The 27,891-nt window shown below is 36.8% G+C and overlaps 1 protein-coding gene across 1 annotated transcript; it reads right to left on the bottom strand.

Moving 5' to 3' along the window:
- Positions 1 to 119: 119 nt before the first annotated feature.
- On the bottom strand, positions 120 to 27,831 carry PALS1 (protein associated with LIN7 1, MAGUK p55 family member; the record flags this gene model as incomplete). The annotated part of the gene is made up of 13 exons (XM_082000331.1): positions 120 to 296; positions 2,450 to 2,560; positions 3,979 to 4,181; positions 4,933 to 5,100; positions 5,836 to 5,907; positions 6,360 to 6,431; positions 7,582 to 7,765; positions 8,675 to 8,752; positions 11,584 to 11,745; positions 12,373 to 12,519; positions 13,254 to 13,331; positions 20,163 to 20,371; positions 27,465 to 27,831. 13 exons carry the CDS (start codon positions 27,829 to 27,831, stop codon positions 120 to 122), a joined length of 2,028 nt encoding a protein of 675 aa, XP_081856457.1.
- Positions 27,832 to 27,891: the final 60 nt, after the last annotated feature.

The following is a 27,891-nucleotide window of genomic DNA, read 5'->3' as shown; positions in this document are numbered from 1 at the left end:
ACACAGCCACTGAGGTCTAGAGCTCACACGCATTTATACTAAGAATCAGGCAGACCTACACACGATCTCCTTGGAAAGATTACTAGATTGAAGTCCATTTGTCCCTTGGAATTACTCTCTCATCGTAGCCAGGTAGAGGGCACCCACTGGGGTTCTGTGTCAAGTTTGTTTATCAACCGAAGTAACTCTTGATAGGCCTTATCAAGATCAGAATTCACAATTGCTGTATCAAAGTAATGGCCATTGTTCTGCTCCATCTCCCTTGTCTTCTCTATGATTTCTCTCAGTTCTTCTGGCTGCAATCAAAGACAGAGTTAGTGCATGTGTATAAGCCTCTTCCCCACAACGACAGAGCAGGGAAAGGTAACAACTTGACTCTGAAAAGTCTTCCACACAAATTCTCATGGTATTGCTATCAGCTATTGAAAAGTTTACAGTAACATTGAACTATGACACATATTTGAAAGCTAAGGGCACTCAAAACAATCCCTTCTGACTGGCCACAAATGGCAAACAGTAAGTAACTATCCCAGACTGAAGTAAATGAGGAAGATTTAGTACTCCTCGTTTTATGACATTCAACTTACTGAGGCTCTTAAATCGTGTTTCTGAAAAATAAGTTAGGTTGTTAAGCCCATTATCCTTCTGAAAAAGATGAGATGGCAGAGGTGGTGCGAGAGAAAGTCTGAATGGTGTAGAGCAAGACAACGTTCCTCTGGAGATGTAGCACTACAAACACCGAACAGCCAAAGGCAACAGCTATCGTTGAATATTTTCACCAATAAACAGCAATGAGAACCACTGCAAGAGCTATACATTTCAGTTGATTGAATCACCACAGCATCAGGTAAATGACATTGCAGAGAAATGGAAAACAGGATTTGGGAGCTAGAAGGGAGTATGCCAAAAGCAAGAATATTGCAGATGTAGATAAATGATGCAAAGGGAGAAACAGAAATGGTTTGGTTTACAATGTTTTTTTTACACTAATTCTAAAAGCGTTTGTTTTTCCTCTTCTGCAGCTTAATTCTTTGTATTATATGAAGGAATACTCAAGTATAATTTCTGAGATAATTTTCTAAAGAGGATATTTTCAGAAGGGACTTCAGACCTTCCAGATTTTTTTCTAGGTGTTATATACACTTAAGAAAAATCAAAGCCACATATAGGCATACATACAAGAAATACCCTTTTCTTTATCAGGGGAAGGGGTTTAACACAGTAGTGTTTACCGAACTGAAATAAATACAATTAATCAGAAAGAAAAGAGGCATAGTTTAACATCAATAACAGTGTATTGATTTTTATTGCAAATGGATTCCTTGACCACTGCAATAAAAAACCGAAGACATACATAAGATGAAGTATTTATGTAAAATAAAGTTTCATTCATTGCATAACCATGAAGGAGGAAACATGCCCATTTAAGGACTATGACATTTGACTCGGGGGGAAAAAAAGGAAAAAAGAAAAATACCTCTGTTTTAAGACTTGACTTCAATGGACTTTTAGATTTTACATCCAGGCAATACATCACCCTTGCATCAAACAAGGAGAGCAAAACACAGCTTGTGGAACACAGTGACATTCAATTCCTGACCAACAGCTGCAACAGGAGTCCCTTTGTGTTATGCTGGGAAGACTATTCTTCCTCAGTATGAACTGTACTATGTTCAATTAGTACTTTGGAGATACTAGGGTGGCAAAGTGCTCTCACCAACCACTGTAGGGTAGGCTTCAGTTAAAAAGCTGAAGATCAACATATTTCATTATCCTAGCAATAAGCCCTTTGTATCTCGTAAGCTGAAAAGGACCTTTTCTGAGCTTTCAGGCATCCTGGTTTAATCTATGGGTTTAAATATAATATTGCAGGACTAACTTCTCATTTAACTGAATGATCTGAACTGGATAAGCCGAAATCTTGACATACCTCTGGTTGAAACATGAAAAGTGATCCTACAGGATCAAGCATTAAAATAAATTTATCTGAAGAGTTTTGGACTATTTTTTCAAGTAAATGCTTTTCCAAGGGCAGATAAGTTCTCCAAAGAAAAACAATAATCATTTGCTCCCTAGAATTACTCTTAGGTTTACTTCAGGACAAAGTTGGGTTTTCCACAGTTTTGAAATAAAAGATCATATTTTTGTACCCAAATGCAGAGACCCCAACTGAGACATTGTGCCCCAGGATTACTGAATTAGCAGTGGATTCCCTTGCCTCATACTTCTCGCATTCAGTTAGGTGAAAGCATCCTGAACCCCTCCCTTAGTATGGTCTGCCTAGTAACCTGGGGCACACAGATCTCGACTATACTGCTTCCCATGTATTGTCAGTACCATCATCATCTCCCAATTCTAAATAAAGAGTATACAAATTTTTTTACCAAAAGCATTCCAGATCTGTAAATGAAAAGTAGCACAGTTTCTGAAGTAGTGTTAGAAACATTACCTTTGGGTTTTTCCCTTCTTTGGCCAATAAAGCACGTAATCTCTCTTGTGAAGGTGGTGCAACAAATATAATGTATGGCTTCAAGTCAGAATTACGTAGTGTCTTCAGTGACTGCAGAAATAGGATTTACTAAATATTGAACAGTTCTACATATGAAAAGGGCATTTAATAATGCATTATTCACATGCTATAATTGATAATATACTCTTCAAACACAATGACAATTGTACAATATATTAACAGCAGTATGATTAACCATAACAGAATTATCATCACCACTCAGAGTTCAGTGACCTTTTCCTACAAAATTGATATTTCAACATTTTTCAGCTTCATGGAACCCAAACATTTACTTTTGTGCAAGAATATTCTTCTTAACTAAACTGACGGAACTTATCTTTTGGTATCCAAAAGCTAAAAAAAAAAAAAAAGTGTCACCTACATTGAATTAATTACAATGCTAAGGAATGATATCAGCTTTTAACAGAGAAGAGTCTTTAAATACTACAGTTCACTTTATATACTACAGTTTAACCTTTTCTGTTTTGAAGATTAAAATACAAGGTATCAGATGCACTACTACTGCGTGCTTAGCATATTTTTTTTGGGAAGGTTACATTTATATTAAGAGACAGGAAATAAAAAGAACCAAACTGTAGTTTGGTCTTTCCAAAAGGTTCCTTCTATGTGTCCTGGGACAAACAACTTTCCTCTGAGACAGATTTTATAACCGCAGAATTAGGTCAATTTTCAAAGTGTCATGGATTTTCAACTTACTACATGCTTTGCGATACCCATGAGCTATTCTAGTAAAGTATGACATGGTCCCAACTGGTGATGGCTAATTATAGCTTCAATACTACCAGACTCTACTGATGTGTCTGAGTTTCGAGGATTCTTTCTCAGCATCTGTAACAGCAGCAGACCTCATACACATTGCATGTATTAGAAAAGGGGCTGTGTTCCAAGACACTGCCTCTTCCCATGTTTAACTAAATTTCCAAGTTGAGGTCTGTATGAATAGCTTGTCTCCTCTTTCTCCATAATCAAAAGGTCATAGCTAAAGAGCTTTTCAATATTTTCGATGTTATGTACTTTAATCCTGTCTGTTATGGAACTGTATAAACATTCTCCAAATGCAGTTTCCAAGTATAGTCACAAGCAACTTCCCCTCCATCTTCGAAAACCTCAGGCCTCACAGAGTAATTGGAAGACTGAGACAAACAAATCTTATTTTAATTAATATTTCAATTCAGATATTTCTCACCAGCTTCAAATATCTGGAAGCCAAGGCCCCTTTTACCTTTAGCACAGATAAAGAAGATGTGTATCTTTCCAAACAAGGAACAAGAAGGCTGTATTCATAACACACTAAATAGAGTTAACTTAACACCACTAAAAGAAAACTTGGAATAAACATGAAAACGGACCTTGAAAACACACTACTTTTATATTAACCAAATACAGCTCTTTGGAGTTTCACAGTAGCTTCTACAATTAAAACACGAGAGGCAACAGCTTTGCCATACCTGGGTATGAAGATTTAAAAGGCATATCTTGCCAGAGTTGATTACTTGCCGTACGGAGTCTATGCTAGTACCGTAGAGGTTCTTCTCAAACTCCCCATATTCAATGAACTTCCCTGCAGCTATGTCACTCTCAAATGCCTGTCGGGAAATGAAATGGTAATCCCTGCCAGCTACTTCAGTTTCTCGCCTGCTCCGAGTAGTATCTACAAAGAAGATCAACAAAAAAGAAATCGAGACAGTGATATACCTGTAGAACTGAAGTTGAGAAGTGTTTCCCTTAGGAAAGGCATTACTAACCAAGCAAAAAAGGCATTTGAAATATCCAAGAAATGCAAGTATTTAATTTTCTACAATAAATATCCCCAGACAGATTAAGTCGCCAATGGCTGAACCTACATTTAGAAGTCTTGTTTACACTATCCAGAGGCAAAAAAAAAGCCAACAAGAAAAGGAATAGCTTCACCTGCGCAGCTGCATTCTGTATGTGAAAACAGTTATTAGTTGTTTTTAACGAGCTATATTGTTAAGCTGTTCGTAAACCTAATTTAGGGTACATTAGACATTAAAAATATAAAATTCACTGAAATGTAAGTGGTTTGGGAAAGCACTAAAGCCACCTAAATTTAAATTTAGGCAGGATATGCAAGTTAAAAATTCTTTAATTGATGTACCAGTTTCTTTTTTAAACTTCCGTAACTCACTCCGATTTTATTCAAACTGAAATATATGCATGTTTTATAATGCCTCTATAACACTGTGTTGTAACACTGGATTTGCATTGACTTACCAAGGCTTCTTTTTGCCACACAAGATGTAACCTTATTTATCCTTTATCCAAGAGCTGACTATATCCTGCTCAAAACCCCCAAACTCCTAACTGCTATTTTCAACACAAGAGGATTTGTCTACAGACAATGTTTAGAATAAGCAATTGTATCTGCCCATCAAACTTACGCGGAACTGCAGAGGCAAAGCGATCCACTTCGTTATTCATAAGTCGCTGCCGCAATTCATTTTGGCCACAGTTCTGTGGGCCTATCAGAACAATAGGCCGTTTCCTATTTGCTGGTTGATGATACAGTGACATTTCCTCATAGGTCAAAATTTCCTCATTGTCATAATCTTGAGAGAGGAACAATAAAATGGTCACAACATACTTTACCGCTAGTTGCATATATTGCCTGTCATGCAGTGTCGAGTTTCAGGCAGCTCCTGACTCTGCCCAGCATCTAACTGTGAGTCACCAAAATAACAGAACCCCAAAGATCATCACTTGCCCAGTAAAATGAGGCTTTTTCTTCCCCCTTTCTGGAGAAAGAAAATGTGTTTCCACTTACTACTGGTAGAAGTAGCAGCATAAACTCAAGAAAGAACTTTCTTGCCAAGGAACAAGTTTCTAGTACAAGAATGACTATTTATGCCCAATAACAACAAAAATCATTATCCCAATGCCAAAGTACTTATGTAAGAATATAGTAATCATAGCCTACAAACTCTCTGTGGAGAAAGTTTCCATTTACTAAATGTATTTATACAGGCTGAGATGATATTACAAAACAATAATAAATTGTTTCATCATTGTAAAATCATGAGTGCTTCCATGCCTAAAAAGCTGGTTTTTTACCCCTATCATCTGGTCTTCATTAAAGACACTAAATGACCTTACAAATTCTGCCACCTCTTTTACATCTGTCACTAAATGCTATTAACAAACCACACTACTGTTCTCAAACACCATCAGGCAATATTTCTAACATCATATTCTGAATTTCAGCATTCTTTTCACAAGGCAATGTATTTGTAGGATCTTTTATGGTTGCTTATAAATGCACATGCTGTGCAAAAGATGTTGCTTACCATCATTTTTATTTGCATTGTATAAAACCTTTTTCCGTTTCTTTTTGTTTTTCTTCGCACACCAGAGTTTTCCTAACCAAAATAAAAATCATCACAATCAAATACCCATACAGTAAAAAGCTTCCTATCCCACCCACTATCTGGATCTTTAAGGTGGAGAATTTATTCTGCACTTTTGAAAAGGCATAATATTCTTCAGTTCATTACAAAGGTTTGGTGTATTAAGCAACTTCAACTGAGTCAAGGCAGATAAAATTCTTTACGAGAAAAGGGGCTTTCCAAATTCCCCTACATCATCCTAATTACATTGCACACAGTTATGAAAAAAAAATGTGATTTTTATAGCAAAGTGCTAAATTCAGACCTGTATTTACAAGAATTTCAAAGAATCATCCCACTTGTATTACTAAAAAATTTAAGAATTTTCTACAACTCTGCAACGACAAGGTTCCAGATAGCACTAATTAGCACCTTTATAAGACTTGGATTTTTTTTTTTTTTTCCTTGGAAAGCATATATCCAACCTGATTTTTCTGGCTCCTTGTCTTCTTCTATGGTTTGCTTCATTGCTTCTCTTTGCTGCTGAAAACTTTTTCCTTATTGCATAAAAAAAAGTACAAAAGCAGTTAACATTTAGAGACCACTTCCATACTTTTTTGTGATGACTTACTCAGTTTTTCCTAAGCTTTTACATCTCTGAAGGTTCTAGGAGAATATGACATATCTGATCTAGTTGAAGATGTCCCTGCTCACTGCAGGGGGGTTGGACTAGATGACCTTTAAAGGTCTCTTCCAACCCAAGATTCTATGATATAGAAGAAATTTAAAAAGCAAAAGTAAAATTGCTGCAAAGCTTGTTTATTACTTCGAAAATATATTCATCAAGAAAGACTTGCAGAGCATTTGTACTATTCTGGACAGTTTTGCCTAGAAAATTAAAACTACTGTAAAGACTGCATTTCCCCACTATGATGATATGGTTTTCTAATTATTTTTGTATGTTAAATACGTTCTATTTATACTAAACCTTTTGAACTTCAGCTTGAAAAAGATTAGCCTATATTTGAATCAGCATTCCTCCTCAACTTACTCAAATGTCATAAAGTAACAGTGTGATATTCTATGAAATTTGAAATTTTTTGTTCACTGTGTTTAACAGATCAGCAGATCTTTAATGGACTAGAGTGCAATACATATTTCAATGCAGAAATGACATACTGACTTCAATGTCGGAAAACCCTATGACTTAAAGGCCCCCAACAAGAAAGGAAGCATGACTGTTACAGGTAACTGAAGCTCATGAAAAAAGGCAAATTTTTCGAACAGACTTTGATAGAATAAGAAACCTAACGCCTGTTCTCATCTCCAGAGAATAAGCAGGCTCAAGGCCCACATTTCTGCTGTAGCCAGCAGAGGGAACTCTGAATCCACAGAGTCCCCAAGGTGGAGGAATAAAGAAAGAGGACAGCAGCACTTGAAAGATGAACTGCAGTGGAAGTGGTAGCTTTATTCTGCATTTAACATCTATACATGGAGATGCCTCTAAAAGGTCGATGCCTCTAAAAGGTCAACCTTTTAAGTAAGTGAATTATGAAAGCAACTATAGGCTCTGTGGCAAAAGGCTCAAAGTCACAGATATTTAAGGTAACGGGTATTTAAGGGTATATGAGTCTTTGAAAACCAGAATATTGCTCCTGTAGCTATGGGAACAACTGGCTGTCACACTTTTTCTAGAGCTTTATTTACCAGGGATAAGGCCTGCCAACGGCTGGTTATCTTCATCTCCATCTCTGTAAGCCTGCCACCAGTTTGGATCTTCTTGGCTGATGACATGGAGTATATCTCCTTTTTGAAAAGAGAGGCCCAACTCTCGGCAGGGGACGTAAGGGTCATCAGACGGATCATAGTCAAAATGTGCTTTCACATGTATCTGTGGAAGATCAAATGTAAAAACAGAAGAAAAAAACCCTGTGACTTCTGAAGAATTATACCTCATCGTCCCGTGATTGCAGTGGAGTTCTGATATATTAAAAACTCCAAGATTCTATAAAAAGGAAACTTCATCTGGGGCATACAGGAGATACTGGCAACATTACTTAGGTTAGCAGTGGAAGAGACACAGTTGTGCTAGGTTGGAGGTAGAGGCCTGAATTTTACTCTTGTTAATTCTAAAGTCTATGCAATTTCCTCACCATCTTAGGAAGCAAAACCCCCCTGAGCTACTGATTTGAATTCGTTGCATTCAGAAAGTATCAGAGATATTCTGATTTGTTTAAAATCCCTAATAAATACACAGATTGAAACCCCATTTTCTGGGCTTTAGGTGAAGTTTCACTGGTAAAATATTTTGTCACCAACCATTAATGTTTTTGTTTGGCTGTGATATAAATCAGTACATTCTTTCTTCAAGCTGTTAAAGTCTCTGTCTGAAAAAAATGTACACGAGCTAAAAAGATACTGAACAAAGTTTTGAGTATACAAACTTTTCCTCCCAAAGCATATTTGCAATTTCCACCAATCTCTCTGTGTGTGTGTATATATATATAAAAAAAAAGAGAAATTGGGAATTTCAAAACAGAATTTCAGACACACAGGCAGATCTTCTATAATTTCTAACTATTTTAGAAACAGAGTTAAAAGCATACTAAGAGTTTCAGCTTAACACCATCAACCATTTTCAACAGTTAATTTGGGTGTTAGCTGGGTAACAAACCAATTTAAATGATTAAGTTTTGGTTTTGTTCCACAATGTTAATAACCTACAGAAGAGCTTTCTACACATTACTGAAAAAACAAGGTATGTATCTCCAAGCTCAAGAAATTATGTAGAACTACTTACAACTGTCTCCTTCGTAGGAGGTGGCTTGCTCTGCTGACTGGGAATCAATACAAAGGTCAGAGTACCATGCATGTCAGCCTGAGATGAAAAATAGACTCTTTATATACAGTATCAAAATATGGCTTACGGTCAGGGCTTGTAATAAATAACACATTTTAGAAAACTGCTTCAAAAACTTCCATAAAAGACAGTTCTTAACAGCACATCATCTACCCCTTAGGTGGTTTAAAAGATATAGTACAGATACAGATGCAGTGATTCAGGGACAGGGTAGAAAGCCAAATGTTGACATTCAGATTTGAAAAACCTAGCATTCTTGATTATACATAAACTATTTCTATTTGAAATGGAGCAGCTGCAATTCTGTCAAGCAGAGGCTTAGGAGAAATGGAGAATAATATTCTCCTGTTCTGTTCAGAAATATCAACAAGTGGATCTATGCCAGGTAGAAAAAAAATACATAAAAGATTATTATTTCTCTAAAATTGCTTAAGTGGAACAGTGCTTTCAAATCTAAATGTTTGTAGTATGATTTTCTGCTGTTAACATTAAAGTATACAAAGCACTGTTTAAAAATTTAATGAACACACTCAAATCCTGCATCTGTAAAGTACTTAATACCAATATTGCAATCATCCCTACTAAGAAAGTAGAACATAATATGTGTCCTGGTTTTAAATAATTCTTATTTATTTGCACACTCTTGTATGTAGAGTGTTTACACACATAATGAATATCTAGATAAAATGCAAGTGCCAACCTGTGGCAAGGTCTACTTGTGTCTCACTTCCCATACATCATTCCGCGAACTGTAACACAACAGTTTATGTTGCATAAAACCAAAGCATATGCATGTATCTCAAAAAATTCAGACTAAGGCTTTAAATAAACATAACTGAGCATAACATGATTAGGCTACAGGAAAGGAAGGTCCATGATTTTCAGTCAGCACACATAGTTCCACAAGGAATGTATAGAATTTCACAGTGATTGTGTGAATAGTCTTGTCTAAAGTCATGCACAGTTTATTATCATTTGCATAGCAAGTGGTGAGGCAAAATTAAGAAGGAAAGTAATTTCCTTCTGCCGTGCTTGTTTTAAGTACTTTTTGGGGACTGAAGCATCTTAAAACTTCACTTCCACATTACAAAACACAATAGAGAACACAAACAATTAAAATATTATTTTAAATTAATGATTTTAAAATATATGTTAAAAACACATAAGGTTTTTTTGTGGTTTTTTTTTTTTTAATTTTCAGCAAGTAATTTGCTCTTATGTTAATGTGTTGTGGTTTTAAATCTTTTATTCTGTAACTCTAAGTTGCAGCAGCTGCTCAAGTGCAGAACAAGCTCTCTGCAGAGAACTGCCAGAGTTATCTGCCAAGGATGTACAAAATACTCTTTTCAGAAGCATAGGACCTAGCTAAATACGACTTTTTAAAAAAAAAATACCAATGGCAATGAAGACAATTGCAGAACATGAGGAATCTCAGATATCTCTGAGCCATCAACCACAAGGAGATCGAAGGCTTTTCAAAAAACTAAGAACCTTTTAAAATGGCTTTTTAAAAAACTCCACCCCCCATTTTTGCCTCTACTTCCCTCCACCTGACTTCATTCCATGCATTACCTGAAAAATTTTAACAGCAAATTTCAGAAAAAAATCCAACTGAAGGTGGAAATTGTCCATTAAAAACTAGTCTTACTGTAGCATGAGACAACTTCACCCACGGATAATACTGCTGTCTATTCTTACTACAGTAATGCAACCTAAAGCAGAACCCAGGTCTTTGTCCTGATTTTGATTCAACTATACTCTAGATCTACTAAGAAATTCAAAGATTTACTAAATATATTTATCTTTTTTTTTCCCCCAAAGATCTATTAAATAAGTGCTAGTGGGTATTTCCAATGTTTTGTATCAAAGTTATAAATTAGCTTTTAAAAAAATTGTTATTTTCATCTGTTTTCACATTGACAGAATGGTCTTTGCTGCAATCAGGACAAAGATTCATAGCCAGGTTCCAGGTGTCCCACCTTGGACACTAATTAACAGCAGATGCCAGGGAAAAGCATAAGAAAAACAAGCAGTATTAGGCAACAGAAAATACTGGCAATTCCCAGCTTTTGACATTCTACCTCACCAGGCCTTTGAGAGAGAATAACTCTGCATTTACTAGTTCCTGATGGATTTCTTGCCTATTGTTTTGACTAGCAGCTTTCGAACTGATGTATAATTTTGTCATGAATGGTAAAAGTGTAATAAACAGAAAAATGTCTATGCTGGTAAACTGATAGACAGAAGGATTTTTATCAGGAGGGAAAGACTAAGAGTTGTAGTCATGTAAAGGTCCGGTGTGACACAACTTGTGGTGGGTTAAGTGGGGCCAGCAACTAAGCACCCACCAGCACCTCACTCACTTGCCTTCCCTAGCAGGATGGGGGAGACAATTGGAAGACCAAAAGCAAGAAAAACACGTGGGTCGAGGTAAAGAGAGTTTAATAAGTGAAGGGAAAAAACCCCCACCCAACAAGTGCTGCAAAGGCAATCACTCACCACCCAGTTTTTACAGCTCAGCTTGATGTGATATGGCATGATATATCACTATGGTCAATTTGGGTCAGCTATCCCAGCTGTTTCTCCTGCCACCCTCTCACTCACCCCCAGCTTACTTAAGTCTTCCACCTTCCTAGGCTTCGTTTTTGCAGATAACTGCCATTAAAAACTTATTCATATCATACCATGCATCAGAAAGAAAACTTGAAATGGCCCTCCCCATATAAACACTTTTAAAATACTTTTAAAACTAATGCTAAAAATGAGTATAAATGACAAGCAGAGCCAACAGGCTTCAGCCTTACGAAATGAGTACTTTTTCCAGGGAAAACAAGAAGGGTCTAACTCACCAGCAAGTCAAAAACTTCATTAACATCTTTTCCACGAATCTCAATGCCATTAATCTCCAGAACTTCGTCCCCTTCATGTAACAGCCCACTCTTCTCTGCGGCACCTCCTTTCACTATTCGACTAATGATAACAGAATCCATTTCATTGCGAACAGTAGCACCCTGTGTAGTAGCAACACATTCTGAATTTATTATATATATATGAAACTCAAAGCCATCTATTGTATCTATTCTAAGCCAGTGAAGAAATATCTCTATATTGAAAGAGAATGCAAGTAGCAGCTTGGATGCATACACCCAATGCTCCAGTTTCAAAAACCATCATTTAATTTCTTCAATCTGCACTAAAGAGTGAAGAATTGAATAGCTCCACACCATAAGATTAATGATTTAAAAAAAAAAAAGTTTTCCTAAGGAAACACTTATTTGAAAGATGCAAAATAGAAGATGAGAGTTGGGAAAAAAATCCCAAAAATCCCAAAAAACCCCTCATGGTTGGCACAAGGCTTTAAACTCCCCTGCACCAAAGCTTGGGATAGTGACTTCTGTCAAGAAGTGCTGTCTAAACCCAAGTTGACAGAAGTTGTATAGATTCTAAATGGTAGTACAGCTACTGCTATATGAAAATACACACAAGTTTATCATTTATGACTATTTCTCATTTTTGAGGGAGGGAGAGTGTTTACAAGTTAACATCAGCTCCACATTCAAATTCCAAAACGTTCACAGCAATCTGCAGAGGGCAAAAAAGCTTACCTCCTTTACATATAGCAGAGTATCAATACTTACCAATGGAATATCCCGAGCTTTCTCAATGCGAACTATTTTAACTGTCTCCCCTCCATACACACCAACATTCTCATAAATTTTTTCATCTGTCACAGGCTCTGGTTGCATTTCTTGTTCCGCAACCTTATCATGAGCCAGTAAGAGTGCCTAGTGTTAAACAAAAGCAGTTCAGTTACAGAAAATTTCACACTTAATATTTATACAAAATGGTAGAGGTTAATGAAATTCTGCAATTTTAATAGTATTTGCAGGTTACAGAATATTGCAAACTGACTCAAGCAATAAAAAAAAAAAAAATCACAACTATGTAGTGCCTACTGCTACATACTTTCCAAAACTTTCAGATTGGGAAAGAATAAAAAAGCAATTTTGAACACACAACTGTGACAGCACTTACAGCTTCTCCTTCCTAAAAAAAACAGTGGTTTACTATGTATGTCATCGAGGATAGAGACATAAGAAGTTACCGCAGTGAAAACTACTCATGGATTTACATCATCACCACAGGACAAGATTTCCTTTATGCACCCTATGATAAGCATGAAAGAGCTGTCAAATAAGAAAAGACAGATAAGTAAACCAGCTCATGCATTGCCCTGACCCTACTGATCTCCTGCTACATAGTTTGTGTGCAAATTACCCTGTAACACATACAGAATGTAGCAAGGGCTGAACACAATCATGCACTTCACTTGATTAGAAGTTTCCACTAGTTGCTGGAAATTGGAAACTCATGCCAGAAAAATACGGAGATCTGCATAGAGTTGAAGAATAAAATCTATCCTTGCCCAGTTAGCCCAAGACATTTGCAAAAAACAAGTTATACTGAAAACAGCACCAAGAAATAAATCCATTAGATCAGAAGTTCTACTTTGTTTTACCTGCATGTGAGGGGCATTCAGCAAAGCATTAAGCTCCTGCCCATCCTTGTGGTGACTGGGTTTCAAAACACTCTGTACCTAAAAAGAAATCAAGTTGTAAAACTCAGCCTACCCGATGTTTTATCAGTCCACCCTGTGCTACTCAAGGACAAACCCGTGGTTGCAATTATTAATTTTACTGAAAGCATATCCATGTTACGCTGACTTGATTGAACTTAATCTGGCACACATTAGGAAAACATGCAGTAAGACCACAGGGCTACTCCAGCTTACCTTGCCTCAATAACTGTCTACCAAAAGTAAGCTGGTATCCAATGCATCACAGAGATGATGATGATGCTCCCTCAGTAAGTTTGCAGATGACACCAGGCTGGGTGGGAGTGTTGATCTGCTGGAGAGTAGGAGGGCTCTGCAGAGGGATCTGGACAGGCTGGATTGATGGGCTCAGGTCAACTGTATGAGGTTTAATAAGGCCAAGTGCCAGGTCCTGCACTTGGGTCACAACAACCCCATGCAACACTACAGGCTTGGGGAGGAGTGGCTGGAGAGCTGCCCAGTGGGAAAGGACCTGGGGGTGCTGGTTGACAGCCGGCTGAATATGAGCCGGCAGTGTGCCCAGGTGGCCAAGAAGGCCAACAGCATCCTGGCCTGTATCAGAAATAGTGTGTCCAGCAGGAGCAGGGAAGTGATCGTGCCCCTGTACTCGGCACTGGTGAGGCCGCACCTTGAATCCTGTGTTCAGTTTTGAGCCCCTCACGACAAGAAGGACATTGAGGTGCTCGAGTGTGTCCAAAGAAGGGCAACGAAGCTGGTAAGAGGTCAGGAGCACAAGTCCTACAAGGAGCGGCTGAGGGAACTGGGGTGGTTCAGTCTGGAGAAGAGGAGGCTGAGGAGAGACCTTATCACTCTCTACAACTACCTGAAAGGGGGTTGTGGCAAGGTAGGTGTTGGTCTCTTCTCCCAAGTAACTAACGACAGAAATAGTTTCAAGTGTGCCAGGGGAGGTTTAGACTAGATATCAGGAAAAATTTCTTCACCGAGAGGGTGGTCAAGCATTGGACCAGGCTGCCCAGGGAGGTGGTGGAGTCACCATCACTGGAGGTGTTCAAAAAACGTGTGGATGTGGCACTTCAGGACATGGTTTAGTGGGCATGGTGGTGTCACATTGATGGTTGGACTTGATGATCTTACAGGTCTTTTCCAACCTTAATGATTCTGTGATTTGTCAATACCAGAGACTGGCAATGAGCTCAGATACCACAGGGATGCACACAAAAAAATTAAACACCAGAAAGGAACATGACAGTGAAATCAGTCACAATGAAGTCTATAATGTGAATATGCTGGGTCTTTTAAAATGGACTAACTTCTCATTAACAGGACTAGCCTCCCTTTTCCTTAAAAGCAAATAGTTTATCCAAAGTTCTTCCACCAACAGCAAGACTGAAGATTCCAAGACAGGTTTTGCAATGCATCGTAGAACCCCTGCCTCAGAAAGTACGTGAGTCAAAACTTCAAAAGGTCCCAGGAAACCAGGTTTCTTTGACTTGTTCCAAAATAATCCACCTGAACACAAGGACAGTTTTTTTCAAGCAGCTTCAGTTGCCTAAAAAGGTTTGCCTTCTCATACAGTTACCAAACATGCCTTGCCATCGTCTCTTGCGAATACTAGAAAATCCTGGCATGCTTACAGAGAAAGCCAGAAACAGGGAAGTCCTCCTTACCCAAATGGCGAGGCTAAAGAAGATACTTTCCATAGCCATTATCCTCTGTCCTAATTAGACCAAAGGCACACAAGTCCAAAAGCACAAATGAATCCAGAGACATCAAGAGTAGATTATATATATCAGAACAGCAGCTTTCAGTGGGATAGATTTTTTTCAAGAGCTTTCTGCTCTTAAGGATGAAGTTGTGTGTCTTTACAGAGAATCAAGAAACCACAAGTTCCAAGGTGAAAATCATCAAGCTTTTTGTGTGATCTAACAATATCTAAAGATCTGAAGAGCCTCTATCCTAGGGGCAATTATCTACAAAAGTGCTAACAGCTCTCTTGGACACTACCAGATGACAGTACTGAAAACAGTAAATATGATTTTAAATTCTAGCAGAAGCTACTAAGTGGACTGACTGTACCCATGGAGCAAGATCCTTACATTGCCAACAAAACACCATCACATGGAACAAGTTCCTGTGCTTAGCAATAAACCTGGCACAACCGCCAGAAGCCTTCCTTCTGACACTCCTAGAACATGCCTCATGGTGAACAAACCTAGTATAGCTTACAAAAGCCAAACAAGAAGCCAGATTTAAGTAAGTTTTTAAACCTATTTCTTTAAAACCCTAGAGAACAGAAAGAATTCAGCTTCATATAGGCCTGACCTTAGTCATACTTCTGAACTGGCCAGGAAGCTATTATCCCCTGCTTAGGCTGAATTTTGGGATGCCATATAGCAGACAGAGCACTGTAAAGGATATATTTCACTAACAAATTTTCCTCTGTGTTGAAAGAAGAGATTCTTCTCTACAAAAGACTTTCTCATAGAGGTTTATTTAAGGTCTCTTAACTTTCTAAGGGCTTTCAATTCCTTTCCTGAAGAAGCTGCAAGAAGCTTTTAAGCCTTTTTATCCAGGAAAACCTACTCGGAAGGCAACTTAGAAGTCCTGCAAGCAAGACAACCTTTTGAATGCAAGGTCAGAGGTTGGGGATTGAACAGGAGGAAAGAAAGCAACCAGATCCAACCAGTCATTCTATGTGTGGCAAATATCCTTTATTCAAGTTCAATTTCTGCTTTGAATAATTCAATTATTCAAAACTTTAAGAGCTCCCCCCTCTTTTAGAGGAAGATACATTTATTATTTGTTTATTTAATGAAGCACTAGGAAAGCTTCAGGCTGCTATATACAACACTTATTACACCAGTATTGCCACATGGCAAATTCTTTTATCAGTTTCATCAGATGAAGAATTTGAATGTAGGCTGTCATTCCAGAAGGGACACATTACAGATACGATAGGCAATCCCCACCCCACATATGTGGTAAGAATAGTATTTTCTTAACTCTTCAGCCTAGTTTTTATTGTTAATTACGTTAACTTTAGGTCTAGCAGCCCCAAAAAGCTATCAATTTGGTTTCATTGTACATGCCACAATTTGGAGGCATGTACTGTGGAAGCACACACTGGAGTGATATTAAACATTCAGAATTTAACTGCACCTGCAAAAATCTTGTTGTTGTTTACTCAGGTGAGCAGGACTGTCAGAGGGAATATACATACACATTGTAATGCACTTATACCAGAAGTTACAAACTTCCAGTGCATCCTCTCAAAAGTACTGATCTAGTTTAACGGCCTGTGCTTGCTGAAGTGAACAGCAGCATGTCCAAAACCTTTAGAAACATAGCCTATATAAATTGAGCCTATTAAGTATATTTAATAGCAAAAACTTCTTTAGGATATTTGATATGTGCTGTTACAGGCCAAAAATTACAAACTGTCTTGAATGCTGCATCAAATATTCTTACAAGGTCAAAATTCAGACCATGTTCCCATAATCCTTGCCCCCATCTTGTTCAAGTTTAAATGGATTTAAAATCAATTTAATTACACTTGATGTTTACTGGCTATTTTTGTTTAAGACTTGGAGTACACCACATTACACGAAGATTAGTGCTCTATAATAAATTCCTTAAGCTCAAGTGCTTCATTCCACCTTTTTAATTTAATTAAAGTTTCTTTTAAAAAAATGCAAACATCTTGAGTTGTTGGTACCTGGTTATCAGAATTAGTGTGAGAAGTTAACTGTACAAGTGTACTACTAATTTTAAGAATTTCCTGAAGAGGACTAGAAAATAAAAATGTACTATTCTACTATCATGTATTCTTAATGGTTAAAAAATTCAAAATCAAATAAGTTTTCACAACACACTGTTCATACTTATTTATAAAAGCAAATCAAAGAGTAAGTCAAATCAGACTTTATTAAATTAAGTTCAGCATAGCAAATGATAATTCCCTCCAAACACACTTCCAAAAGTGTAAGTTGATTAAATCTTTTTTTTTTTTAAAGGGAGGATGTTTCATGTTGCAACATGAAATTGTGTTACAAACTATCTTTTCCTGTTAGAGCTGCAGAAGCATGAACTCTAGAACAGGTTCTCATCTACACCATAAAGCCTCAAACAAAACACGTCTGTAGCTTTAAATTAGGACACACACTCCAAAACAGCTTCAGAGTTATACACTGTCACTGATGACCTGTGCACTAAAATATACACATTAGCATTACCTGCCATTTAAAATTAATGTTATGCGTGTATCTGCTATTTTTCTTTCTTGTAATGTCTTGTGGCTTTTATCATCAAGATGTTATCAGTATCTTAAATTCAGGCTTTTGCAAGTGTCTTTTCAAAAACACCCTGAAGTAAGTTAATGAACTACTTTCTGGGGGAGATTCCCAAGGCTATGTTTAGGGACAGAAAAAGTAAAAGACACAATCAAAAACCACAATATAAGAAAAAAAACCTGGACATGCAAGATGGACACTTTGTCAGGGTAAAAAAATAATAAACTCAACTTTTTCTAAAGCAGAAATAATTTCCTTCCATACTGCTACCATAACAAATACAGAAGTCTTTCCAAAAGGAATAAAGAATGTGAAAAACAAGCATAAGATCTTCTATTCAAGCACAACTAGAAAGTACAGATTTGTGTGAATGGAGACTTCCAAGGTGTTCCTCTTCAGACACTTCTGTCAGTCACAGAAATATTTGTCCTGAATTTCCAGCTCGATCACTTCAGGATGCTGCTTAACATATTGCAAAATACAAGTCCCTTAAATACACCAGAAGCTGAATCACCAAGAAACTAGATTGCATCTGAAAATGGGAACAGACATATGCAATACATTGACTTTTCAGGAATGTCAAGGCTGGACAAGACAGGGATGGGAGATGAAGAATCAAAATGAGTACAGGAATACGTTTGCCTTTTATGTAATAGTCTCCTGGGTGGTGACAAAATTCCATTGGTTTAAAAACTTTAGATTAAAGAAATATTTTCTTTATGCTTGATCTTCTTCATGGACTGCTAAGAGACACAAAACTGACTTTGCACCACCTTCTGATTTTAGGATTTACCAAATCACCTGAAAAAAAAAGAGGGTGATGTGTTGGAAAGATGAGGGGTAGGGAAGATGGGGAGGAATGTAAAATTTGAAAACAGGCCTAGAGTTTTCCTAGGCATATTTTCTTCTTGGAAGATTCTATTAAGCAGCAAATAAAAGGACTTCATATCCATGAAGTGGAAAAAAACAGCTTAAGAGAGAAATCTGTAACACCCTATGTTATAAACGAAGATTCAAAAACTCTGTCTTGTATCTGAATGAAATCCCAAACTAGGCCTGTGTTAAAGGTTCCTTCAGGCTTGAAGACATTGAAGTCGTCTAGTGAGGATCCTATTCATCAGCCTGTAGGCTGCTATAAGCCAGAGGGAAGCTCAAATGTAAAATACTCCCACCTGTTTTTGGCACAGTCTTACTGACAAATCTGAACAGGAAAATCCTGAGCTGTAGTTTAATAAGTACACTGCACCTTTAGATAACATTTAAATGATGTCCCTGAAGAATCTGTAATTTCTTCTGCAAAAGAACTTCAAGCTTGCTACAATGCTGTTTTCCTTGACTTACAAGGTTAAAGTCTAGAAAAAGGAAGGAGAGTTGAAAGAGCTGTTGAAAAAAAATTGCCTCAGGCAGAAAGAAAACCAGATAAAAAAATCAACTTGCTGCCATACTGAAATTGTAGTGATGTGCCTTTCAGCAGCTGGAGAATGGCTATATACTGGCTCGGGTACTCCAACTGGTATACCTGAGCCAGTTTTGAACAGGTAAGTTTGGTTCACTGGGTGCTAAATGCTGGAGCATTTACCCAGCCTCTGGATCTGGCTTTGCTGAACACTACAGTGCTATACTTGCACTGATACTGGAATTCAAGCTAGCTAGTTTAAAGTTAACACATGTATATTTGTGTAAGGTGTAGCCACACTTCGCTGCAATACATGCACCACGCTATGGAACATAAAAATAAAGTTATTGAGCAACCCCTCAGAGGGTCTTAGCTGCATCCAGCTGCATGTGAAAATTCATTCTTTTCATAGCAACTTGGTATCTGGCGAGTTTTCTGTAAGTTACTACTAATGCTCATAAAGCTATTTTGTGCAGGTATTGTCCATCTATATTCAAGTTAGTAAGCCTTAAAGAAAGTAGTTAACCTGGCTGGAACTGCGTTTCAAACAAGATCTGACTGAAAAGATTACAGTTAAAAATCTTGCTCAAGTAAATATCTAAAAGTATACTTTAATAATAGCTAAAAGACATACCAGATCTTATAAAAGAGCTGTCACCTGTCAGACAAAAATTAAGTGTAATTTGACCACCACAGCAGTAATTAAAACATTGAAATTAAGTATTAAGGGATCTGTTGCTCACTTTAAAGCAGAATGCTTGTTTCCAGTATGGTTATATTTTCAGAGATGCCTCCCAATTTAAGAACCATGGCTCAACTCAGAGGAAAGTCACAATAATAGAGAACTGTAATTCAATTCCTGAATGCTTGGAATAAAGCATACTGAAGGTAAGAGAGAGATTTTTCATAACCACTCCCTTTTCTTATATTTAAGCAATTACCTTTTCTGTTATATATCTATCCCTGCTAAAAAGGGAGTTCTTATCCCCCAAATACTTTTCTGGTTACTGTTTGGAAATCCGGAAAAACTGGATACAGCAATCAGTGACTATTATAATCCCTTTCTTATTCAACATTCAATAACTCAGACAAGCTTGGCAAGTACATATTTCAACAACAGCTATGATTATAGGTTTCACATATATCAGAGACGCATACTGTACATACCTCTTGCGCTAGTTCTTGTGCATTGGAGATGAGAGGATATGGAGGGCTGGCTTTGTTCATGTGCACTGTAACAGCATTGTGTATCTTAAATGCATTCTGAAAATCAGTATTTTGAACAAGCTGTAAAATGAGAGAGATATCCTCTTGGCTCTGAGGGTCTACCAAAACGTGCTGGATATGCTTAAGAGAAGTTAACAGTTCTTCCACTTCTAGGTAGGAAATAACAAAATACAAATAAGGTATGAGTTAACAAGATTCATAATTGAGTAACATTTATATTAACATTTTTACCAAAATTTTTTTTGCTGTTCAGTATTTAAACAGCAATGATGTATGCAAATGTATTAGTTATCCATTATTCACTCTGATTTTTATTAGCATAAAGTATCTGAATCAAAAAAATGATGCTAAGTGGGTAAAAAGATACCTGTTGATACACTGTTTAAATTTAAATTCCTATTGCAGCAGCAGTTCTTCCCTGAAAGAAATCACCAATACCTAAAAGGTACAATAATTGCAGCTCATGTATTGCTAAACGGAAAAGAGGGACTACTTTGCAATATGAAAATAACTCCTTTGCTAAACTAATGTCGATGCACTAAATATTCACTGTTATTTTGAAGCATCTTTACATGTAGATCTGCCACATATGGCAGATCTCTCTCAACTAAATATTGCTTACTTACAGAATGAGTGTTTGATAAGTAAACTACATTCAATTTCTAAACATAAAATTATGCTCAATCTTAGCACATTAAAACAAAAAGGTAAGGATTAAAAAAAAAAGTCTATGGTCAGAGTTCTGAAAGTCATCTGCATCAGAAGAAAGTTCGCATCTTTCACCTACAAGATCGTGAGTTCTGCTTGGACCATGAAATATTTTAACACATTTTAATATAATTTTCTACATGTTTGCAGAATACTATACATGTACTACATTCTTGAGCTTCAAGAACTAACCTGATGCTTTAGGGCTGCTTTTTAAAGACTCAATAAATTGACAGTTTTTTAAACCAATCCAAATTTCTGCAAAAGGTCACTTCTCGATATTAAGTACTTGAGAAACTACCTAAAACAAGGAATATGAATCATACCTATAATGCATATAAACCCAGGTAAGAAATCCTCAAGCAGACCAAAATAAACAAGTGGATGTTTTGAGCCTGAAATAATGTATACATTCTCACACATTATTTGAAAAAAATCTGTTCCGCCACAGGAGGTTGGTCAGCTATCTTTTTTTGTGATAAAATGAAGTAAGCTAGAATTTTGAATCCTGGTATTTTTAAAATAAGAACAACAAAGAAAATCCCCAATTTTAAAACTGTCAGTTGATACTGAGGTCAATCTCCCTTACTGCTATAAAAATATCAGCTTTAAGAATTATTTTTAACTTTTAGCAACCTTCATTTCTTCATTATGAGCTAATTAAATAACATTAAAATAGGAATGCTATCAAGACATCAGCTAATTTGTGCTTTTACATGAAAAAATCACAGTAGATACTGATCACTAACATGGATACATTCTGTCAAGAAGTTTCTTTTACCTATTTTCAACCTCAAATTCACCAGTACACTGAACACAATGCTATACCCAAGCTTGTTGAGCACAAGATTAAAGTGGTTGATAAATGGGCACATGAAGACCATAAAGCCTAATAAACTATGGATTTCAAGCAAGTTTAATGGCTTTAATTTCAGACAAAACATATCTACATATATGTTTTCAATTTTGAGTTTGCAAGTCAGTCTTCCGTATAATAAAAGGAAACAAACAATCCAGAGCTACTACTCTTCTACTTTACTGTCTGCAGGACAATTAAAAAAAAAAACAAAACAAAAAACCCACAACCCTCCAAAACCATTCCACACATGCTAAAAACATCCTACCCACCAAAGGTCAAGGGCTTCTTCCTGTAACCACCAAGGAAACAAAGGGCAGTAGTACAAAAGCTGCACAGAAAGCTCTGACACCGGCTGTGCAAGATATTCCACAGGTGAAATCCAGTACAGCTCACAACACCAATTAAGGCAGCCAATGTCTCACGAGAGAACTGTATACACAATATACTGCCTGTCACACAGGGGAAAGGCCATTTGGCAAGAAGGCCAAAGAACACTCTACAAGCAAGAATATTTGCTAAATAGGACCTTCTCAGCTGGCAAATGTCTTGCCTAGTGGAGTATGCAGACTACCAACATCTCAGCAACTGATTCTCCCAAGTCTGAGAAGTGCATCATTTTCAAGCATCAAAAAAAAAAAGTAGTGTAAAACAGTCAGATGTTACTGTAAAATTCCTTCTGATACCTGCTCAGGTAAAAAAACACATCAACCCAAAATTCTGCTATTTGTTATTGTCACTGGATTCAAAAAGCAGGTTCTTCTCTAATGCCTCACTAACCTCTTCTAACTCTTCCTATGCATAAAATATTTTATTCAATTATTTCTGAATTGTCTATTCCCCTTAAATATCTGAAAATTCTAATACATACACCTATATGTACACAGAGAATTCTAATACATATTCCAAATAAGATATAAATACATATAGAAAGATAGACAACTTATTCTGTATCTATAAAAAGACATCCTGTTCCTAGATGCCTCTACATATTCTCTTTTCCGCACTTTTCTAGTTCCTTCTGTGTTACCCTTTCTTACAAACTACCACAGTACTCTCCTCCCTGTATAATTCCCTTCTACACTAAATCTTCAACTGTGCTGGATGCAAAAGTCCTACACCAAATGATTCTTCCCCCCCAAGCCCGCAAACAAATACCCCCCGACCACAATTCTAAGAGAACTAATGCTTGAAAAGAGTGAAATGAAATATTCCCCAAAAGCTCACAATCCATTTCATAGCTGTTTAATAAAAAAACCCATACACATATAACCACAAACAAATCTGGCTTTACGCATGCCTAACTAAGTTCCTCTTTCTGATTTCTAAAACACAGATTAGATTTTGGTGCAGGTTTACTTTCTCTGGTTTTGGTCTTTTAAAAAGAAAAATAAATACCAGTTAACAAAAGACTCCATCTCTAGACATTTCCTATTGAAAGGGCTGTCTTGAGGGAAAAGAAGTTTGGTAAAAAACTAACATCTGCATTTACTCACAGAAAAGTGTCAGGGCTCTTTTGTAGAACAATTCCATTTTTTAATCGCAGATCAATTAGCAATCGACTACTTTTTTTTTTAAAGTCTTCTTTTAGAAGAAGTGTTGCAGCCTTTTTTCCATTAGGCTATGAAATGGCTGGAATGTGACTGAGCACTGTGTGATATACGCATTAATCAAAAGACTGCCAGGGCAAAAAAATGCAACTGCAGGGGAGGACCCATGGTCACAGCTTAATATGTCAGATTAGAAAAAGCAGAAAAGAAAATAGTTGCTGTTTATCGCCTTGAACAAAAAGTTATGAGCAGCAAACTTAAGAAGATATAATTAGCTTTATTATATGTCAGCACCAATATCTTAATTCCCAAGCTTTCTTATAGATCCCTAGAGTACTCTACGTGCTGGTACTAGTAATCTAATGCTCCATATATTACTTGAATCACAGGGCTAAGTAAAGTATTGTTTTATCCAAAACTATTTCTGGAAGTTTATTTATATTTATAACATATTTATAAATAAGTTTTGCTCAAGGTATAAAACCAAAAAATAGGCAGCTTCTCCCCTAATAAAAAAAATTCACCATAGCCACAAAACATTTACTTAAATGAGTAACTGACATTTCATGTAAGTAAAGTAGCTGAATGAACTGTAGGAAACAAAATGTTTTCTGCATTTTATAGAAGTATAAAGTATAAGACATTTTTCACTTCAGGACATGGTTTAGTGGGCATGGTGGTGTTGGGTTGATAGTTGGACTTGATGATCTTAAGGGTCTTTTTCAAACTTAACGATTCTGTAAAAAAGCCAGTTAAATACTTATATGCACATGTTCTAGGTGCACAGAAAGTTATTTCCATTAAGACAGCTGTCTAAATAACATACTGTTTTGATAACAAACATGCCCTTTAAAATTGTTTTGATTAAGTGTCCTGTTTTATTTTTATAAATAAAATCCATTTTGTTTAATCTAGTCTGCTTTTTTTTTTTTTTTAAGATTAAAAGATTAAAGACTTGGCAAAGATCTGCCAAATTAGACATTGGCACTTATGAAACATTTTCAAAACTAAAACTAGACTATCAGGTCGACATTCTTATTTAAACACATATCTTTAGCAGAGGCTCTATGGATTAACACACCACAAAACCCACACAAAAAAAAGCAAAACTAAAATCAGTATTTTGAAAAAGACTGAATAAGAGTAGTTTAACATCTCTATAATTCACTAGCACCTGCCCAGTTTCATTTGAGGTTCTCCTAACAAAGCTTAGAGATTTGTGAAAGTGACTAGGCACTCTTCACCTGGACAGCAAAAGTGGAAACACGGAAAGAATCAGGAGCAGTCTAGATCAGAAATTCAGTATAACCAAACAAACTGCAAAAAATTTCACATACTAGCAGTTATTTTTTGGACAAAGTTGTGGGCTAGCGAGTTTCTTGGAGACCAAAAAGTTGTATATGTAAATTTATAAAAATCTGGCCTCTCTAATTCAGGTATTCAATAACAAAGCAGAAGCATTAATGACAATGGACTCAAATCCTCCCTGTGAAACCATATTATTTTGTAGGTGTGCACCTGTGTGTGTATATATATATGTTCATAAGGCAACATCCCTAGCTCTGATACTAATCAGGAACAGACAGCTTTCAGCATAAAAAAAAAGTCTTCTTTGGAAATTCAGCAGAAGTGTCAGATGTTAGAACGATTACTCCAGAAACTGGGAAAGGACATGCTTAATAGTGGAAGAAAATTTTTGAAGAGGCAAAGTTACTGCACTTTGTTAAATTTAAAATTGACTCAGTTTTTGACAGCAATAATGACGGAACAGAGATTCTTTATGGACTATACAGGTTAAGAGATCACAGCATTTCATTTAGAACAATTTTTTTTTAACATTTGTAACAATTTTTTTGTAACATTTGTAACAACTCAATATCACAGAAGCAATAATCAGAAGCACCACTCTTAACAGGAGTGCTAAACTATTAAAAATGCTTTCTTCTTAAATCTTAAATCTACCTAATCCAAATCGTTACTATAGTTCTGTCTGGCAAGGAAATAACGGTAGTATGTTTGTATGCCTGTCAGTACTATGTCATGACTTCTCTGACTGAAATAGATGCCTATGAAACCCTAATTCAGCTCCCTGGTGCATAGACAGATATATAATGATTTAGTCTAATTATATCTCCTAAAGTGCCTTGCCTTTCTAGCTCAAAGAACAGACCATATTCACTCAGCAAGCTAGTCAATACTTCTGCTCTATGCACATACTTTTAAGCCTTATTTACCACAATTCAGAGACAGACATTGTTACTTTTCTGATTTTCATGGTATCCAAACACAGAGGAGAATAGCTTGAGTTAAATCATGCAATTTACTTCTGTGTTTTTACAGAAGTATGCTGACAGCAGAACAACGACAAGGCCCAAACTTTGATTACAAAATTGAAAAGGAGTTTGTCCTTGTGCACAAAATAATCTAGTAATTTTGCTTCAAGATGCATCTTATACTGTATATTGCTATTTCCTAATTTACCTTTCTTCCACATACACACCTCTATATTCTTGTCTCCAGCATTTGGTGTTTTTCTTCTTACATCAAGTATTCACACAAACCCAGCTTCCATTCACACCAATTTCCCCCCTTCCCTTCTTGATGAGACAAACCTAGTTTCCTCCTTCCATCTTTTCAGAAATACTGTCTTTCTCTGACTTCTCAGCTTCCTCCACAGCCTGTACTCATTTTATCCCCACACTGAGATTTTCAAAATAGCCTTTTGTCACCACAGTAATTTCTCCACCACTGTCTCTCCTGTTCAAACAGCTTCAGTCTACCCCAGCTCCTCACTGGTTCTCAAGCTTGCCAGACCCATACTCATTACTCATTTCTCTCTTTCCTTCCACTTCCACGCCTAGCTTCTTTGCCCACTGGTTTCCACTTAGCTCTCCCTCCAACTTCTCAGCATCTCTGACATGAAACCCAGCCTCAGATTTCTAATTTCAAGTCACTCTCTTTCCTCCCCTCTGTAGTTTCACTTCCAATTCCTCCTGTAGTCAGTCATCAGAGCTTTTAGCCACTGTGGCTAAACAAGTCCCAACAGAAGTCAGTTCTACTGCTTGATGTCAATCTTTGCATCTTCTGCTTTGTGTTCCCTCTAAGAAGAGAATTTCACAATCAAATATCTAACACTTCATGAAGTTACGTACGGAATCTGCATCTTACAAAGGGACCTCTTGGACAGAAGAGGACAAGCCCTGCACTAAAACAAGGTACACTTGCCTTGTTCATAAATGACCCTGCTTTCAGCAGGAGGTTGGACAGGATGACTTCCTGATGACCCTTTCAACCTAAATTTTCCTAAAGAGGGATTTGTACAATAAGGATTAGCAGAGTTTATGGAAGAGACACATGTCTTTAGCAGAAATGTTGCTTGGGCACACAAATACTAAAGATGAAGCAGAAAAAACGATTATCAATTGGATACCTATTTTTCACTCTGTGTTGTCAACTACCAGCCAAGAATCTTTAGTGCAGCCTCCCCCAAAAAAGCATCTTTTTAGAGCAGTCTGAACAGAGCATCTCAGAACAGGTATAGATTTGGAAATCTGAAGTAGACTCCTACAAATTTCTAGTGCCTTTTTCACTCCAATGACACACCACATTTTAGATAAATACTTATGTTTGAGGAGGAAAGGTTAGAAACTTTTTCTACACAAGCATAATTAAAGCAATGACAGCTATGAAATGAACAATTTCAGAATCTATTTCTTCACAAGTTATTAACATTACATTTTCATCAATGTCTAAGTGCCAAAGTAAGCAGATTTTCATTACTGACCCCAATACTTTAAAAGAAAATGTAAATTAACATTAGGTGACAATTGATAACGTGAGACAGCCAGAATAAGAAGAAACCACCAGCATCCACTAAATTCAGTAGTTATCTACAAGGTATTTAACTGTTCCCCAAATGGATCAGCTTTAAAAAGCCACTTACTGAGGCACATAGCCTGATGCTTGACTAAATAAATAAAAATCCACAAACCATCACAAATCCAAAGAACCCAAAGACTTTAAAACTGTATAAGAAGAATTTGCTAAACTAGGTTTTCAGTGGCCTAAAAGAACATTAATATCAACTAAATGATTCCTCCTTTATCCCATTCATTGCATTTTACCTACCTAGTGTCTTCACAGTATAATGAGGACTCTCCAAAACAATTCCTTCTTCTGTGTCAAATATTGGATTATCTATTCCAGTTTTAGGAGGAATTTGTGCTAGTTTCTTTAGCCTCATGGAAGCAGTAAGGTCCAATTCTTGTTTCTTTCCCTCTTCTTCCCGTCTGCGCCTTATGTCCTCCTGCTGCTGACGAATTCGCTCAAGTTGAGCACTCCGCCGCATTGGCATCATCCTGGAGCCCAAATCCCCAGGGCAATCAACAGCCATTTCTCTGTGCTTCTGAGGTTCCTCAGGAGATGCAAGATCCACATTTTTTGCTTCACTGTCAGAATCTTCTGTGATATGTCCATTCATATGAGAAGTTGTCATGATTATTTGTAATTACGTTTATTCTCTTCAAACAGAAATGCTGCTATTAGGCCACTTTTG

The sequence above is a fragment of the Phaethon aethereus genome (assembly GCF_964289735.1).
Source record: "Phaethon aethereus genome assembly, chromosome: 5".
In the NCBI taxonomy this organism is placed as follows: domain Eukaryota; kingdom Metazoa; phylum Chordata; class Aves; order Phaethontiformes; family Phaethontidae; genus Phaethon; species Phaethon aethereus.
Note: the sequence above shows the minus strand (reverse complement) of the source record. Positions and strands in the feature narration are given on the sequence as shown.